General features: G+C 26.6%; 1 protein-coding gene across 1 annotated transcript in view; it reads left to right on the forward strand.

Moving 5' to 3' along the window:
- The window catches only part of LOC100210719 (protein MON2 homolog), a 77,557-nt gene that overhangs the window by 18,764 nt on the left and 38,276 nt on the right, over nucleotides 1-20,517 (forward strand). The window contains exons 8-17 of the mRNA XM_065800853.1: nucleotides 9,538-9,726; nucleotides 10,106-10,230; nucleotides 12,065-12,301; nucleotides 12,528-12,772; nucleotides 13,019-13,100; nucleotides 13,173-13,404; nucleotides 13,516-13,701; nucleotides 16,361-16,522; nucleotides 16,588-16,689; nucleotides 16,970-17,080. Of these exons, the coding sequence (XP_065656925.1) occupies nucleotides 9,538-9,726; nucleotides 10,106-10,230; nucleotides 12,065-12,301; nucleotides 12,528-12,772; nucleotides 13,019-13,100; nucleotides 13,173-13,404; nucleotides 13,516-13,701; nucleotides 16,361-16,522; nucleotides 16,588-16,689; nucleotides 16,970-17,080 (1,671 nt within the window). The remainder of the gene's footprint in view (nucleotides 1-9,537; nucleotides 9,727-10,105; nucleotides 10,231-12,064; nucleotides 12,302-12,527; nucleotides 12,773-13,018; nucleotides 13,101-13,172; nucleotides 13,405-13,515; nucleotides 13,702-16,360; nucleotides 16,523-16,587; nucleotides 16,690-16,969; nucleotides 17,081-20,517) is intronic.

The following is a 20,517-nucleotide window of genomic DNA, read 5'->3' on the forward strand; positions in this document are numbered from 1 at the left end:
CAACCAAAAAGTCAGTGCCTGAAAGTCTTAAAACAACTGTTGATGAACTGATTATTATTTGGAATAAAGCCCGTATTCCGACAGCATTTCATCCGAATGTAGTCTTAAAGTTGAAAACTTTAGTCCAGGAATTTAAATTAATAAAAAAAAATAAATCCAGATTCTCAGAAATCGAGAGAGAAATCATTTACAGACACCATTGGCCTACTTTTTGACATTGCCCACAAGGATGCTGAAACCATGATCAGAATTGAAGAAGATAAAGAATTTTTATTGGATCAGAGATGTCAGAGAAAAATGGTGATGTTTGGAGAGGACAAAGAACTTTCAAAATTAGAAGAAAGAAATGAAGCAAGGAAACAAGCAGAGAGAGAACGAAAGCTAAAAGAAGAGCAAAGACAATCTGGTGCGAGTGCAATAGTTCCTGTTATTGAACCTTTACATGACGAAAGTTATAGTGATGACAACGATAACGATGCTGTTGATAATGACAGAATGGTTGATAGAGATTTTGAGATAGAAATCCCTGTTTATTACAGACAACAAGTCAGTAAAGCAAGTTCTTCAGGGTCAGCTGAATCAAGTTTAGCAAGTACTCCAAAACGACAATGTATCTTAGATACAATTCTTGACTCGCCTGATGTTTCATCAACATTAGACAGAATTAATCTATCTGACACAAAATTTACTATACTAGCAGCAGCAATTGCAAGGGCTGGTGGACAGAACCTCGATGATGGATCATTGTCACGTTCTACAGTCCGTAGAAAACGAACCTATCATCGATCAAATATTGAAGCCACTGTTCGAACTGAATTCTGCGATTTGGACAAACCACCATTAATCGTCCACTGGGATGGCAAACTGATGATAGATCGTACAAATTCTGCAGCCCCTAAAGCAAATGTTGACCGGCTATCTGTAGGTGTGACAGGTCACAATGTTGACAAAATACTTGGAATAGCAAAACTATCAGCTGGAACTGGAGAAGCCCAAGCAAAAGCAGTTATTCATCTGCTTAATTTCTGGGACATAATTGGTGATGTTATTGGAATGAGTTTTGATACTACAGCCTCTAACACTGGCTCCAAAAATGGTGCATGTGTAGTTCTAGAGAAACATATAGGTAGAAATTTGTTATATTTTGCTTGCAGACACCATGTTCATGAGATCATAGTAGCAGGAGTGTTTGGATCACTATTTGGACCATCATCTGGTCCCAACATATCTCTTTTCCAGAGATTTCAGCAATATTGGCCCAAAGTTAATCAAGGAAATTTTAAACCTCTGGATGACATTCGAATGAAAATACCCCTGGTGCAAGAACTACAAAATGAAGTGATTGCATTCCTCAAAGAAAACCTGCATGTTAAAATGCCAAGGGATGACTACAAAGAAATCATGGATCTCTGTCTGTTAATACTTGGAAAACTGCCTGATCAAGAAGAGAAAAATTATCATTTCAAGATCCCTGGTGCTTATCACATGGCTCGCTGGATGGCCAAGGTTATTTATTGTTTTAAGATTTATTTATTTCGTGAAGAGTTCAAGTTGACCACAAAAGAGGAAAAAAATCTCTGTGAATTTTGCTTATTTGCTAGTCTGGTTTATGTAAAATCTTGGATATCATGCACAAATGCCAGCGATGCTCCAGTTAATGACTTGTTTCTGTTTCAGCAACTTAAGCAGTTTGCAGTTGTGAATAAAACGATTTCGGAAGCAGCAGTCAAGAACTTTCAAAACCATTTGTGGTACCTTTCACCAGAATTGGTCCCACTAGCTTTGTTTTCAAACAAACTTCAAACGGAAGAGAAGCAAAAAATGATTTCCAACATGAAATTTCACGATGAGAACTGGTCTGAAAGGTTGATTAAATTAAAGAACATTGAAAGTCTAGAGAAGAAATCTCTGGACATGCTGGTGACATCAGTTTCAGCAAGTGCGTTGCGGTCAATGAAGGTTGATATTGATTTTCTGTTCAACAACGATCCAGCTACCTGGAATGATTCCCCAGAATACCAAGAAGGAAAAAATTTAGTATATTCATTGAAAGTAGTAAATGATGCTGCCGAACGATCTGTGGCTTTAATGTCGATGTTTAATGAATCGATTACAAGGAATGAATCTGAAATGCAGAGGTTAATTCAGGTGGTTGAGGATCACAGAAAGCGAGTGCCAGATGCCAGAAAGTGTACTCTGAAGAGTTATAGTCCTTGCTAGCATTAACATTGCACGAACTATAACATTACGATAATTAAATGTTAATTGCTCATATGTTTTTTTGTTTATAATTCGTATTTTAATCAATGACAAAGAGTCAAAAATCCTAGTGTTTTATTTTGGAAAAATTCTGATATAACAAAAACCGCAGAACTTTAGTCGTATTGCAGTATTTTATTTCATTAATTTCTCTGCTAATAAACCAGTCTAAAGTGGATGTGGATTGTAATTTGTATTCAGAATTTAATATTTAGAGATAATTAAAATTGATCAAATCTGAAAAATCTAATTAACCGGGTTTTAGAAATTTGTGGAACTTTGTTACTTTTTCCATGTTTTTCACATTTTTCGTAAAACTTTATGGTCATTGAGCACCCCCTAAACATTATCTGATTGGAAAGATTTTTTGCACAGTTAATTACTATGTCAAATGGCACAAAATAAACAACTATGCAATCAAATCTGAAAAAAAAAATTTTTTTGGACAGCCCTAATATATATATATATATATATTTATATATATATTTATATATATATATATATATATATATATATATATATATATATATATATATATATATATATATATATATATATATATATATATATATATATATATATATAAATATATATATATATAAAAAAATTTTTTTGGACAGCCCTAATATATATATATATATATATTTATATATATATTTATATATATATATATATATATATATATATATATATAATATATATATATATATATATATTAGGGCTGTCCAAAAAAATTTTTTTTTTCAGATTTGATTGCATAGTTGTTTATTTTGTGCCATTTGACATAGTAATTAACTGTGCAAAAAATCTTTCCAATCAGATAATGTTTAGGGGGTGCTCAATGACCATAAAGTTTTACGAAAAATGTGAAAAACATGGAAAAAGTAACAAAGTTCCACAAATTTCTAAAACCCGGTTATTGTGTGTATATATATGTGTATATATATACACACAAAAAAAATTATTTATAACAAATTTGTTTACATATTCTGATCACTTTAATTTCTGAATTCATGGAATAATGCTACAAAAAAAGTGGCACAAAGTCAAGTTGTAGATATAATGGGGTACTTAACAAAAAATTGAGTTACTTACATATCTTAAGGGCTAAATTTTTGTTGTTGTTGAAATAATAATTGAATAATTACACATCATTTAAAAAATTGTTAGAATTGATTAGAGTAAAACCGGGTCAAACTGCACACCATATCATTCCGCACACTGATCGAAATTATCAAATAAAAACTAAATGGATATGGCTATGAAAAAAAAAAATAAAAAAGATTCAAATACAGAACTATCTCCTTTATTCAAATTGATAAAATTGTATGCCGATTCAACTCCATTTTTTACTTTTTTTACACAACTTTGACAGGGAGTCAAAATTTTTTATATTTTTTTTATTGTTGCGAACAAAATAGCGTTTGAACCAAAACTGATATAAAAATAATTTTAATTCTATCTTGTTGGAAATTTAATTTTAATTCTGATAGTATAATTTTAATGCAGCTAGAACAAAAAGTTTAATAAAAAATCAAAAAGGAAAAAAAAAACTCTTCTTTCTGATAAAAACCGCACACTCAATTAATTACTTAGTTTATTTTTCGCAAGTGACTAAGCGCCTATCTTTATCTAATTAACTTAGTGTTAATTCCGGTTTAATTAAAAATGTAATGTTATTTGTTAATACAATCATCTCTTACTCATTAAAAACCAATTATTATATTATTTCTCAATATAATCATCATTCACTCAATTCAATTTAACTCACTCACTTTAACATGTCAAAACAAAAGCATACAAGGAAGACGATATACTAGCTGCATTAACTGATATGAAAGAAAATAAAACATCACAGAGGAAAGCTGCATTCAAATATGGCATTCCAGTCTCAACGCTCAAAGATCACAAAAGTAACAACAACAAAGGCTTCCATGGCCCAGGTACAACAATGGTACTCTCAAATGAAACAGAAAGATTGATGGTGCATGCATTCCAATTACTTGGTGACTGGGGTTATGGTTTAACCCGAAATAAAATCCTAGAATTTGTATGTGGCTACCTTAAACGCAAAGATCAACTGCACTTATTCAAAAATGGTAGGCCTGGTAAAGACTGGTTTTATGCCTTTATGAAGAGATGGTCAAAAGAAATTTCAACAAAAAAAGCAGATGACTTAGCATCTAAAAAAGTCGCTTCTTGTATGCCAGAAATAATTGGTCGTTATTTTAAATGCGTTGCCAAGCAATATCAACAGACTGGTATAACTTCTGGGTCACATATTTGGAATTGTGATGAAACAAGTTTTTTGGGTGATCAAGGCAAAGCAACCGTAGTTGTCTAAAAGAGACAAGACGTGCATTTTAACTTACTGGCAACAATGAAAAAATTCAAGATACTGTAAACAATTACTGTAACGATGATGGGTATTTTGCACCACCGTTTGTGATATACAAAGTCTAAAAAAACTTTCATCCTGACTGGGCAAGAGGTGGTCCAGTTGGCGCCAAATATTCAATATCAAAATCTGGTTGAATGGAGCACAATACATTTATTGAATGGCTGAAAGAAGTATTGATACCCGAAACTGAGCAAATTGGTTATATTCGTATTTTAGTATTAGATACTAAAACATGAATACCACCAATTTACATAACTTTTGAAGCAGTGTTGCTGTGCAAAAAACACAATATAATCTTGATTTGTCTGTCGAAGCATTCTTCACATATTCTACAACCATTGGATAGAAGTGTCTATTGTCATGTCAAACAAGCATGTAAAGAAATTCTTACAATATATTACAAAGACTCAAAATGTAAACAAAATTTTCCACCGTTGATAATGATAAACAAAATTTTCCACCATTAAATGATAAACAAAACTGATAAACACGGTTAAATGATAAACAAAATTTTCTACCGTTGCTCAAACTGCTGTATGAGAGTGGTAAATCTTTTACACGCTTGCATGCGATCGCTGGTTTTCAGTACACAGGATTATTTCCACTTAATAAAAACAACATAAATCATAAGGCATTAGCAATCACACAAATGTTTAATCTACCTTCATCAACTTTAGCAACCTCCGCAGTACCTACACCATTTTGCTATGACACAGTTTCATCATCTTCAACAGCAGCTGCATCACCTACTCCAACTACACACCGATTACCATTTTTCTCAATTACACCAGCCTAAAGTTTTGATAGGTATCAAGCATGTGTTGAGCGTTGCAAAAACAGTATCGAGATAGAGTTGAAGCAGTTTTTTTAAGCCAGAAATCAATCGCATGTTAAAAAATTGAAGCAGTGCAACATGTCAAAACTTGTCGGAAAATGTATTACCAAAGAAAATGTGATCGAGTTCCTTAAACAAAAAGAAAAACTAACAAAAGAAGCCTTGAAAGTTGCCAAACAGAGCGCAAAGTGTAGACTCTCTATGCCAAGTACTCAAATGCCTGAGCATAACAATGCTAAGTAACCTCAGCAAAACAATAATGAAGAACAAGTACTAGCAGCCAAATGATTAAAAGTTGCAAAATGTAAAAGTTTAGAGTACAGTTACACACAGAAATGTTGCCCTGCGATAATTCAATTTGTTGGGAACGGTTGTTTACCACAGAATTATGTTGTTGGAACTAAATTTTTGTTGTTGTAAAAAATGTAAAAGTTTAATATAGTTTCTTAAATATAAGTTGTGTTAAAAAAAGTAATAAAAAAAAAGTTAAAATTTAAAAAATTTAATGTTTTCTCAAGTGTGCGGTTTTATCAGAATATTGCCTAAAACCGCAAACCTTTTTTTCTTTACATTTAATATTTTCGATAATTTTATTATTTTTTTAAACATATATTTATATTATCTTATGTAGTTTTTTATTACCTATCTAATAAAAATAAATAGGTTATTTAATTTTTATTGATAAGCGGTTTGATCCGGTTTTACCCTAAGTAGTTTGCAAAAATGCTTTGTCAATAAAGACTTATCAAAAATGCATTGAGACTAATAAAATGTTATAAACTTTTTTTTTAATTTTTTTTTTAATTTTTTAATTTGTAATAAATTTAACTCATGTCAATTAAGGCTCATCAGAAATGGAATTCTGATGAGTCCTTATTGTTAAAACAATGTAAAATAAGAAAAGTTGATAAGTGAGTTTCTAGTAATTTTTTATTGCTCTGTTCTAAGGAATAAGGATGCGATTTCCTTCATTTTTGAGCTCCTAATGTAAAAATGTGCACTTTAATGTAAAAATGTGCACTTTAATTTTTCAGAAGAAAAAAAAAAGAAGTAGAATTAAAGCAAGGATTGCTGCCCCCCTGCCGAACCCTTAGATAATTTAGCAGCACTCATTTGTGGCAGCAGACTATAAGATATATATATATATATATATATATATATATATATATATATATATAATAAATAATTCCTTATATAATATATAAGGAATAAGGATGCGATTTCCTTCATTTTTGAGCTCCTAATGTAAAAATGTGCACTTTAATGTAAAAATGTGCACTTTAATTTTTCAGAAGAAAAAAAAAAGAAGTAGAATTAAAGCAAGGATTGCTGCCCCCCTGCCGAACCCTTAGATAATTTAGCAGCACTCATTTGTGGCAGCAGACTATAAGATATATATATATATATATATATATATATATATATATATATATATATATATATATATATATATATATATATATATATATCACCTACTGATACCTACTTAATATATATCTAGCACTTAAATCCAGTGTTCTTTTATTATATAGAACACGATAAGGAGGTGGCAGCATAAATGTTGTTTTTTGGGACACCCTAATGTATATATTAGTGGTATATATATAAAAAGTTTAAGAATATCAAATGAGGATGTCATCATTTGATGAATTTTTATATTTTAAAAATAATGAAAGTAATTTCGTTTTTGATATATCAATTTTAAAAACTCATGCACCAAATGAATTATAGTTTTTTAAGTTTTCAAAATAAAAGTGTCTAGGTGACATTAGGTTTATTGAGGTCTACCAAAAATCAATTTTAAACTTATATTTATGTTAATTATGTTTAATGATTGTAACAGCAAATATTTTTTAAAAATGTTGTTTGTTTTAAATAATTAATCAATTTATATATTGTAGAAGGCATTTTGATTCACTATATCTCTTATTGGAAATTGTTTCATCATAAATATTTTTATTTTCAGTTCTTTGATTTTATCAAATTCTCTTTAAAGGCATATTATTTTATTATTTACATAAACTCCTATAATTATATTTATATTTAGCCCCTTAAGAACTTATTATGTTAGATTATATTACTTTGCACTAGCTTGAAAACCAAGAGCACGTTGTAATGATCTATTTAGTCTAACAACTTGATACCTCTCAAAGATAAGACATTAAAACAAAATTGACTTACCTGGTAATTTATCTGTTAAGGATAAAACATAAAAAATTTGAATTTCAAGTTTAAATTCAGATGTAAATACATTTTTCTTCTATTCAAATTTTGTTAAAAGTGGTTTGTAAATATACATCATGTTTTGGTTATGGGGAACATTTTTCAAAACTCAAAGTTTTATATTATGTTTTGGTTAAGGAGAAAATTAAAAGTTTAACGTTATGTTATATAGCATTGTTTTTGTTACAGTCTTTTGGCAATGTTTTGTATTTGTAATTCCTTTTTAATTTTCAAGGTTCGTGTATATACAACATATATTTTGACTCACAAGTTCCGTTTGTGACACAACATTTATGTTGTGTCACAAACTGAATGAATGCCAAACAAATATTCTATTAAAACCAAAGAAAAAAAATGGTATGGAAAAAGAATTTTATTTACTTTGAGAAAAAGTATAAGTAAGAATAAATCTCAAAAATCATGAGACACAATATGTAAAATGCCAACAAATTAGTAAATAATAAACCGATACAAATTAGCAAATAATAAACCAATACTGGCATTAGACTGTAACAATGTGAAGGAGCTAATAAATAAAATTTTGAATGAATCTTTTGAACTAATTTGAATTTTCCAGAAATCGATGAAAGATCAGTGCCAAGGATAGTCGAAAAATTTGATCAAAAAGTGACAAATCAAAATTAAGAAACCAGATAACTACATTTTTGATGGTTTGTTAGATATAATAAATGAGGATGGATTTTATTTGCATTCTGAAGATAAAAATCTCTATTTAAGGCAGTCAGAGACATCTGTTAGAGTGGGATATACTGCAATGAAGCCTGATGAAAAATACATCCTTCAATGGAAATTAAAATTCAAAACACTTCATCAATACCATCATCTTCAATTCTAAATGAATGCAGACAGGAACATGGAAGTAGTAATGAGTCAGTAGGTGATAGTGGTAATGATTTAAGCCTTCAATAAACATTATTAAATGAAAAAATAAGCTAGGACAAGGCTGTTTAATTGAAAAATTGTTTAATCAAGGCGGTTTAATCAGTTAATTAAGCAAAATTAAACAACCTCAGATAGTTGGTGCTGATTTTCCTGCACCAACTCAACCAATAATCCTTAATGCAGTTATTAAAGAAGGTAAAAAATTGAATCATGAATTGGTGTTTGTATTTTGATTAGAAAAAGATGGAGTGAAACATCAAGCATTTGTGACAAAGAATGATAAAACAGACATCAGGCTAAAGTAATGGTATTGAAGCAATGGTATTGAAGAATGGAAAGCTGCAGACAATTTTTGAAAAATTTCAAGAAATCTTGAATGAATATGATTTTTGGGGATCTATAAAATATGATTGCGACAGACACAAGTGGCTTGATAAAAAGATTAATGATACATTTTGAAAGTGTTGGCTATAAGGAACCTATCTATGTTGGTTTTTGGCACCATATTATAGATTGAATATTAAATTTATGTCTACATGATTTTTCAGAGGCAATACCAATTCACCTTATCTGTCATTATTTTGTTGAAAAAGTATGTTGTAAATATGACTTCTAAAGAATAGGATTGTGGGTAAATATGACTACTAAAGAACAGGATTGTGATTCTTATAGAAACCTGATGAAACTGAATTCTGGTAATTATATACAAAAGCATATCAGAATATGACATGCTCATTGAGTTTGGAAAATCTTTATACCCCTAATATATATGCTCAGCAATTTTTACTTAGTGCATTAACAATATTTTCTGCTTTATTTAGTTTTTTAAATAAAGAGTTTTTTTTAAGAAAAAAATTTTAAAAAATTGTGTACTATAAGCATTATTATGCAAAAATTTTATTTTTTTAATTTTTAGCATCCAGAGTTTTGCTATCTTCTTAAGGAAAGAGTCTGTCCGTTAATTATCAAATTGTTTTCACCAAATATAAAGTATAAGATTAGTGGTGTTTCCACGCCAACTATCATTGAAAAACCTTTGTTTTCACTCTCCGTTCGATTGCTTAGAGTTGTTTCAGTGCTCATTAAACAGTTTTATACTCTTCTGGTAAGTTTTACCCTATTCTGAATTATTCTAATTTTCCTAAATAATTCTTTAACTGCATATAAATTTAATTTAGTATTAGTAATATTTAATTGTTTTATAATTTAATTTTTTATTTATTTATATTCATAATATTTTTAATCTATTATATTTATTTATGTTATCTTTTATATTTTATTTATTTTTTTATTTATATTTATAATATCAATTGCAATTCTTGTAATTTACATTTTTAATACCGTTTGTAAATTGTTGTTATGAAAAATATAAACTGTTAAAAATAAAATTTGATTTGTATTTTAAAAAAGTTATTATTTGTAATTTATCTTTTATCTATTATTTATTACATTTATTATTGTTTATTATACAAGTTTTTATATAGATTACAGAGTGTGAAATATTTTTATCTTTGCTTGTAAAATTTCTGGACAGTGATAAACCTTTCTGGCAACGTACTTTGTCATTAGAAGTGCTACAATCTTTATGCCAGCAACCGCAGATACTAAGGTGATTTGTTATTTGATGATATTATATGACTATTTTTATCAAAATATTTTTCAAGTAAAACATAGCTAACAAATAGTTTCGACATTATACAATTAATTTATAAGCAACCAAGCAAACAGATTATTACTAAAAATAACCTTAAAAATAAATTGAGTTTCTTATTTTTATTTTTTTTAATTTTTATTTCTTATGATTTAGATTATTAAAAAGAAAAAAAAGCGAATAAAATACAATTTGAAAAAATACATGTTAAAAAGATAAGATGTTTTACAGTTAGTCAACAAAAATTATTTAAATTCCATCATTCAATGTACTATAACCCTCGAATTTGTTCTTGAACAGATCATGATATTCTCAGAGTTATGCATTGTATCATGCAGTTTTACTAATGTACCTTTGGTCAAAATATCCACAAATCTCTTTAATCATACATTGGTTAAAAACCCTGTCTTTAGTGACATCCACTCATTTTGATATATCTATATCAACCATGATTGATTCTGGTAATTCTTCTGGTAACATGGCTTTGTACTCCCTAGCAGGTATTGATGGAGTACATTGCATGGGTTCTTAGCTGGTTTTCATTGGTAATGTGGTGGCATTAAATAATTTGGAAAACCTTCTGGGTTTACTTAATAATCATATCTGTACATATATCTGTAGCACCAGATACGCCATTTAAAACTAATCCATTTGCCATCTTCAAGTTTTTTTAAAAAGTTCATTAGTTTGTGCAAATCGGCTATTTCAAAATAGTTTAAACTCGTGATTGTTATCACTTGAAATACAAACTTGAAGATTTATTGTATAGGCCTGGCCCTGGTAAGCTCATCCAAGTTTTTTGATCTTTGTGATCATTTTTCTGTGTTATATCTTTCGTTCCACTATGAATGACATGGATACTTGATCAATGCTGAATCTACAATTAACTACAAATTATCCTCATATAGCATCCGAAAATGTTTTAGTCTACAAACGATTTAACTGACTTTCTTTTTTATTGCATGTATCATAACTTGTTGAATAAATCTGCTAACTATGCTTTTATGATTTTTCAGCATTTAGATTAGATTTATAGATCTTGTTTGTAGATCTTGTTGGCATTTATGTAAAACCATGCAAATAAAACCTTTAACTCTTTGATTTGTGTACAAACAAACTAATCATTCAGCTTATCATTAGAACACATTTATATCTGTACTAGAACTATTTTTTTTTAATTATTATTCATTTTTTTATTAATTTTATGTTTAATAAGAGTGGCATCAATTGTAAAATTTAGTGGTTAAAGATTTGTCAATACCATAACTAATTTCTAAATTATAAATAAAGCTTTTTGCACTTATCTGTTACTGGCTATCTGTAACATTGCAACATAAATTATTTAGACTTGTTTATATGTATTTTTGCTTGAAAGGCGATGGCTTCTTTGTGCAATTGAGTTATTACTATTATTTCCATTTGATTGACTTAAAATGAAAATTTTTTATTAACACTTTATTTCACCTGCAAGTTAAATACTCATTTAAACTGTTGTTCTCCATTGTACATAATATTTAGTTTTAACTTCGTTAGCTTGCTTCAGAATATAAATTAGAAGAAAAAATGTGTTATGTTGATATGTAAATGATTAGTTGAGAAATATATGTATGTGAATAGTTAGGAAATATTTTGGAGTCTTAATAAAATAAGTTTCTTATTGAAAAGTAACCTATTATTAATAGTTTTTTAAAGAGCTTCTTCTTAAAAAACTATTTCTTTTTTAAATTAGTTTTTTTATGAACAAGTTTCTTATAAAAAAAATAACAGAAAAAGTATTTAACTTTTTTTGTAGATCATTTTGTGAATATTATGATATGCAAGAACACTCTACAAAAATATTTGAGCAAATTTGCAAAGGACTTGGAATGTTTATCTGTTCATTATTTTGTAATGACAGCAGTGGCCAATTAAACACCACTACTAACCAAAATAATGGTTCACCAGTAGATAAGATGGGAAATCAATCTGGATTTATTTATAATGGAGTCTGGATACCTGTTACTACATTATTAGTTTCAAAATCAATTTAGTATGTAAATTATTAATTTTTTTTTTTTTTGTGGTGTGTAACCTAGGTTTTAATACATTTTGATTCTGAGTTATATGATTTTGGACTTGATAAAAGTTTTTTTAAGGTAACTTTCATACGCCTTAAAAAATATTTTACACAATTCATATTCATTTCTTTTAAAGCATAAGACTTTGGTCTTATCACAATTTTTGTGTAATGATTCTTCTTACAACTTACTTTTTAGTTTAGATCAGTTAGACTACAAAACTGAAAATGTAAATGTTAGTGAATCTTATGGTATGCAATTAGCATGTTCAACCGTGCTGCATATCTGTAATGCCATTGACATTCTTATTTTGAAACGAGATTCAATAAAAAAACGCACTGAATCAAATATGGAAGTAAAAGATGTTATCCATCATGATAAAACTGGTTTGGGTTCGGAATCTTTTAAATATACACAACCATTAGATGTAGAACCACAAATAGGTTTTTGCTTTTTATTATTTTATTTTTTAATTAAAAAAAGAATTCCATATAATAAAATTACATTACAACTTCATTATTTGTTTTATTTATTGATAATTTTTATTTACTAAATTATAAATCTTATAATTATAAATGGTGAAGTTCTTTGCGGCTTGAAATCCAAAAAGAAATGTTTTTGTTGGGGAAAAAGTATATTTGCACTCAAAACTGTTAAAATTTATTATTATTATATTATATATCTAATAGATATGTCAGCTTGTTGGCATAAAATGATTGAAAATTGTTGGAAAACTATGCTGTCTACACTGTCATTTCTTTTAGAAGCAAGGTAATTTGTTTAACTTTAAATAACTATGAAATTTTTTTTCCACTTAAATATAAAGTAGTTTTATGTTTTCAGTACGGATGAACAAGCAAATGAACAAATATTGAAAGGAATGCAAATCTTTGCTAGCGTCTGTGGTCAGTTGCAGTTGAACTCTTGCAGAGATGCTTTTATTGCGTCCATTTGTAAAATGGCACTTCCATCAGGTTACAATTCTAATAATCTTAATAGTACTCTATCAAAGCTTTTGGAGAGTTTATCATCAGAAAAGTCTCCAGATTCACTCAGTAACACCGGGAGTATCATTGTAAGTCTATTTTATATATATTTTTAATTTCATATAAATTTAAATTTTAGTTATATATATAACTCTTGAAGAAATATGATAAAAATTAATTTTAATTTTCTTCTCTTTCAGATGACAGTTAAAAACGTTGAGTGCATGAGAGCACTATTAAACCTTTCACATTGTCACGGTTGTTTACTTGGAACTGCATGGCATATTATTCTATCAACTCTACAACATTTAACACAAATTCTTGGTCTCAAATTGTCAACAGGTGGTACCTCAAAAACCATTCAACCTAATGAATTACCAAATCTTGTATGGTGTTATTCACAATTTATTGTTAAAACTAGTTTATACATATAATTATATATTTTGTATAGGTCTTGTATATATATATTTATTTTATAATTAATATATATAGTACATAAAATTGTATATTCTGTTGCGGTCTCATATGTATATGTTTATCATATAATTTTATGTATTATACATATAATTGTATATTTTGTTGAGGTTTTGTATGTATATATTTATCATAAGTTATATAAAAAGTGTCATATCTAGGCCAATTTTGACATCAGTGTACTGTTTTAGGTGCCTACTTGGTGTAGGTGCCTAACTTGTCTATCCTTACTCTGACTTATTTCAGTTTAAAAATATAGCTTTTATTGTTATCTTTATTCTACAAGTAGTTGTTTGCAGTAAATAACTAAGTTTTGTTGTATTTGATTGAGTTTTGTTGGATTTAGTTCATAAGCCACTGCAAGTCCCAAGCTGTTACAGAAAATAGATCAGATTCAAGAACGCCTGCCTGTTCTGAGAGGGTTGCCATTCATTAATATAAGAATGTCAACAGTATTGTGATAGCTGTTTGCAGTAAATAACTGAGTTTTATTGGAGTTAAAATTTACAAGCTACTGCGAGCCTCAATTTATTACAGATTTGAGATCAGATTCAAGATTGGCTGCCTGTTCTAAGTGGTTGAAAAGAGGATCATTAATGTAGATAAGAAACAAAACAGGACCAAGAATAGAACGCTGAGGTACCCCAGAAGCTACTTGAAATAAAGAAGAGTGTTGGCCTTTGAGGATGACTTTAATAAAGCGGTTAGAAAAAAGCAATTTGACAATCTCAAAAACTTTCCCAAATACACCATATGAAACAAGCTTATGGAGAAAACCAGCATGTCAAACTTTGTCGAAATCCTTAGGTATGTCAAGGGCAATAGCCCTAGCCTCTCCACCTCTATCTAATGCACAATAAAAACTTTCAGTCACAACAGCAAGTCAGCCATAGAGCGAGAGGATCAAAAGTTGTGTCATTTATAGATATAGCTTGACTCATTTATAGATAGAGCAAGACTCATTTAACAATGGAGCATGATCCATATAAAGATAGACCAAGAAATAAGCTATGTGTTTACCTCAGTCCTACTAATTAACTTGAAGTTGTAACTTAGGGCGCCTTGTGTGGCCTCGACAATGCACACCAAAAGTAATAATAGGGACAACATCTATACACAACATGACACTGTCAATACACTGCTGTTTTACATTGTTGATCAGCCTCTTTGACAGCTACATTAATTTTGAGAGCTACACAAACAGAGTTGAGGAAACCTCACCACCAGCCGGCCTCAGAACCATTTAATTAAGCGTTAGAGCTGTACCCTCATTAGGAGATAACAGGAAAAGTTGCATAGGCATTATCAGAGGCACTAGAAAAAATTTATGAGTAAATAAGGTCAAGCATCTGCAATTTTAGACAGGAAATAATGTATTACAAGTTTACATCTGTGCCAGCCTAATAGATAAAAAAGGGGTGCAAGACTAATCAATAGATCAATTCTGCTTACCCCTAAAGTCTTTACCTAAGAGGTATTTTACAAAACAGTAGCTGCAGTTATTATCTGCCCAATATGAGTATTTTTATTTGCAAACACTGCGCAAGAGGTTTAGACAGACCATAAACATACATACATAGTAAATTACGAGTGAGTTAACACAGTAACTAAGAAACCTTAAACTATGTAAAACAGTAACTAAGAAACCTCAAACATAGCAGATCTTATTTAGTATTGATAATAGGAAGTACACTTCTTTTAGTCTTTAATTAGAAAAAGAATATTAGTACAAGGTATTAGAACATGGAACAGATTGCATCGAAATACATGATATCAGTATCAGAGTGATCATGATGATCATACATCTTTAAGTTTACTTTTGCAATACCATAATTTATACTGTTTTTTAACAGATATATTTTAACTGATGATGACTATATGTAGTCAAAACATTTCTTAAATTATAATATGAACAAAAATAAAAATAAAATTATTAGTATTATCAACAGATAATACTAATAATTTGTGTGTGTGTATATATATATATATATATATATATATATATATATATATATATATATATATATATATATATATATATATATATATATATATATATATATATATATATATATTAATGTCTATATATACACACACACACATATATACATATATATATATATATATATATATATATATATATATATATATATATATATATATATATATATATATATATATATTAATGTCTATATATATTAATATATTAAGATATATTAATGTCTATATATATATATATATATATATATATATAGACATTAATATATCTTGCTTATCTAAATTTTAACTATGCTAATATTAATCTAGATGATTTAAAAAAGAAAAAGAGTTAAAAAAATTTTTTTTTCTTTATTTTGTTTTTATTTTTTCATACATAAATAGGTCTTGTCAAAACCCAACCCTCAGTTAATGTTTGTACTGAAGCCCCCACAGATCGAAAAGAGTCTATAATAGTTTCTGATATGTACCAAAATGTTTAAGAATGTTTTAATTAATATACAGTTAAATTTTTGAATGTTTTTGAACACCAAACTTATTTTCTAATTATATTTTTTTCAATATGCTTTACAGGATATACCACAAGCTTTAAATTCAGACCTTCCAGTTTTGTCATCAATGCTATCTCGACTATTTGAAAGTTCACAATATTTAGATGATGTTGGATTGCATCATTTAGTGGATGCATTGTGTCGCTTATCTATGGAAGACATGGAAAATGCCACCAATAATAAGGTAAAAATGAATAATAAAATTAACACTTAAAAGATCAAGTTTAAATTTTTTGATTTTTTTTTAAGGAACCAAGTTTGTTTGGAGTTGCAAAGATGTTAGAAACTGGTCTTGTAAATCTTAATCGACTACATGTGTTATGGAAACCTCTTACAGCTCATTTATTAGAGGTTTTTAGTTTTTCTTTTAACTAATTGCAATATTAACTAATTATTAGCAAAGTAATTAGTTAATTGATCTGCCGAACTGATATGTATTTTACAATATAAATTAATTTTTTTTTTAATTATTTAAAGTTATAAACAGTTTTCCAAAGAATCAGAAAGTTTTTAGATTTTCATCAAATTTTTAATTTTTAGAAGTTTTTGACCTTTTTATTGGTTGACCCAAATATTAACTTTTTAAAAAAGTTTAACATTATTTTTGTTGTTATTTATTATTTTTATCTAGGTCTCACAACATTCTCATGCACGACTTAGAGGATGGGGAGCTGATGCTCTCACTGAACTTATTAAAATGGCAGTTTTTTATGAACATGTTCCTTCACTAGCTGAAAATCTAGTAAAGTTATTTTTTTATTTTTAAATTTGTTTCATTTATTTTTTATTTGTAAAAAACAGTTTGTAAATTGCCAGTTTAAGAATATTAAAAACCACATGCAAAAGGTCGACCTTGTTTTTTAAAGCATAGACTAGTGCGCCATTTATGTACGTGCTAAGCCATTTAACTTTGGTGGTAAGCCATTTCAGTTGAGCTACTTTTTAATATTTAAACAAGTCTAAAGATATCGTTTAAGCGGTAAGATAAAAGAAGTAATTTCTGTTATAAAAGCCACTTATGAAGGTTTATTGACGACTACGTAAAAAAAAAATTGCATAAAAACATTTTATTTTCATGCTACAAATTATTACAAATGCAATAGGTTAAGAAAAAATGAAGAAAATTTAATTTTTATTATTCTAACTTTTTTTATCAAAAAAAAAAAAAAAAAGTTAGAGTTAATAAAAAATAAGATTTTCTTCATTTTTTCTTTTAAGTTCAGCATAAAAAAAAGATGTTATACAACGCATAAAAAAAAGTAATTAAAAAAAAAAAAAAGTTAGAGTTAATAAAAATAAGATTTTCTTCATTTTTTCTTTTAAGTTCAGCATAAAAAAAAGATGTTATACAACGCATAAAAAAAAGTAATTAAAAAAAAAAGAAAAAGTTAGAGTTAATAAAAATAAGATTTTCTTCATTTTTTCTTTTAAGTTCAGCATAAAAAAAAGATGTTATACAACGCATAAAAAAAAGTAATTAAAAAAAAAAAAAAAATTAGAGTTAATAAAAAATAAGATTTTCTTCATTTTTTCTTTTAAGTTAAGCATTAAAAAAAGTTGTTATACAACTAATAAAAAAAAAAAATTAAAAAAAAAAAAAAGTTAGATTTAATAAAAATAAGATTTTCTTCATTTTTTCTTTTAAGTTCAGCATAAAAAAAAGATGTTATACAACGCATAAAAAAAAGTAATTAAAAAAAAAAGAAAAAGTTAGAGTTAATAAAAATAAGATTTTCTTCATTTTTTCTTTTAAGTTCAGCATAAAAAAAAGATGTTATACAACGCATAAAAAAAAGTAATTAAAAAAAAAAAAAAAAGTTAGAGTTAATAAAAAATAAGATTTTCTTCATTTTTTCTTTTAAGTTCAGCATAAAAAAAAGATGTTATACAACGCATAAAAAAAAGTAATTAAAAAAAAAAAAAAAGTTAGAGTTAATAAAAATAAGATTTTCTTCATTTTTTCTTTTAAGTTCAGCATAAAAAAAAGATGTTATACAACGCATAAAAAAAAGTAATTAAAAAAAAAAAAAAAGTTAGAGTTAATAAAAAATAAGATTTTCTTCATTTTTTCTTTTAAGTTCAGCATAAAAAAAAGATGTTATACAACGCATAAAAAAAATTAATTAAAAAAAAAAAAAAGTTAGAGTTAATAAAAAATAAGATTTTCTTCATTTTTTCTTTTAAGTTCAGCATAAAAAAAAGATGTTATACAACGCATAAAAAAAAGTAATTTAAAAAAAAAAAAAAAGTTAGAGTTAATAAAAAATAAGATTTTCTTCATTTTTTCTTTTAAGTTCAGCATAAAAAAAAGATGTTATACAACGCATAAAAAAAAGTAATTAAAAAAAAAAAAAAGTTAGAGTTAATAAAAATAAGATTTTCTTCATTTTTTCTTTTAAGTTCAGCATAAAAAAAAGATGTTATACAACGCATAAAAAAAAGTAATTAAAAAAAAAAGAAAAAGTTAGAGTTAATAAAAATAAGATTTTCTTCATTTTTTCTTTTAAGTTCAGCATAAAAAAAAGATGTTATACAACGCATAAAAAAAAGTAATTAAAAAAAAAAAAGTTAGAGTTAATAAAAAATAAGATTTTCTTCATTTTTTCTTTTAAGTTCAGCATAAAAAAAAGATGTTATACAACGCATAAAAAAAAGTAATTAAAAAAAAAAAAAAGTTAGAGTTAATAAAAATAAGATTTTCTTCATTTTTTCTTTTAAGTTCAGCATAAAAAAAAGATGTTATACAACGCATAAAAAAAAGTAATTAAAAAAAAAAAAAAAGTTAGAGTTAATAAAAATAAGATTTTCTTCATTTTTTCTTTTAAGTTCAGCATAAAAAAAAGATGTTATACAACGCATAAAAAAAAGTAATTAAAAAAAAAAGAAAAAGTTAGAGTTAATAAAAATAAGATTTTCTTCATTTTTTCTTTTAAGTTCAGCATAAAAAAAAGATGTTATACAACGCATAAAAAAAAGTAATTAAAAAAAAAAAAGTTAGAGTTAATAAAAAATAAGATTTTCTTCATTTTTTCTTTTAAGTTCAGCATAAAAAAAAGATGTTATACAACGCATAAAAAAAAGTAATTAAAAAAAAAAAAAAGTTAGAGTTAATAAAAATAAGATTTTCTTCATTTTTTCTTTTAAGTTCAGCATAAAAAAAAGATGTTATACAACGCATAAAAAAAAGTAATTAAAAAAAAAAAAAAAGTTAGAGTTAATAAAAATAAGATTTTCTTCATTTTTTCTTTTAAGTTCAGCATAAAAAAAAGATGTTATACAACGCATAAAAAAAAGTAATTAAAAAAAAAAAAAAAAGTTAGAGTTAATAAAAAATAAGATTTTCTTCATTTTTTCTTTTAAGTTCAGCATAAAAAAAAGATGTTATACAACGCATAAAAAAAAGTAATTAAAAAAAAAAAAAAGTTAGAGTTAATAAAAAATAAGATTTTCTTCATTTTTTCTTTTAAGTTCAGCATAAAAAAAAGATGTTATACAACGCATAAAAAAAAGTAATTAAAAAAAAAAAAAAGTTAGAGTTAATAAAAATAAGATTTTCTTCATTTTTTCTTTTAAGTTCAGCATAAAAAAAAGATGTTATACAACGCATAAAAAAAAGTAATTAAAAAAAAAAGAAAAAGTTAGAGTTAATAAAAATAAGATTTTCTTCATTTTTTCTTTTAAGTTCAGCATAAAAAAAAGATGTTATACAACGCATAAAAAAAAGTAATTAAAAAAAAAAAAAAAGTTAGAGTTAATAAAAAATAAGATTTTCTTCATTTTATCTTTTAAGTTCAGCATAAAAAAAAGATGTTATACAACGCATAAAAAAAAGTAATTAAAAAAAAAAAAAAGTTAGAGTTAATAAAAATAAGATTTTCTTCATTTTTTCTTTTAAGTTCAGCATAAAAAAAAGATGTTATACAACGCATAAAAAAAAGTAATTAAAAAAAAAAGAAAAAGTTAGAGTTAATAAAAATAAGATTTTCTTCATTTTTTCTTTTAAGTTCAGCATAAAAAAAAGATGTTATACAACGCATAAAAAAAAGTAATTAAAAAAAAAAAAAAAGTTAGAGTTAATAAAAAATAAGATTTTCTTCATTTTTTCTTTTAAGTTCAGCATAAAAAAAAGATGTTATACAACGCATAAAAAAAAGTAATTAAAAAAAAAAGAAAAAGTTA

The sequence above is a fragment of the Hydra vulgaris genome, chromosome 07, assembly GCF_038396675.1.
Source record: "Hydra vulgaris chromosome 07, alternate assembly HydraT2T_AEP".
NCBI lineage: Eukaryota > Metazoa > Cnidaria > Hydrozoa > Anthoathecata > Hydridae > Hydra > Hydra vulgaris.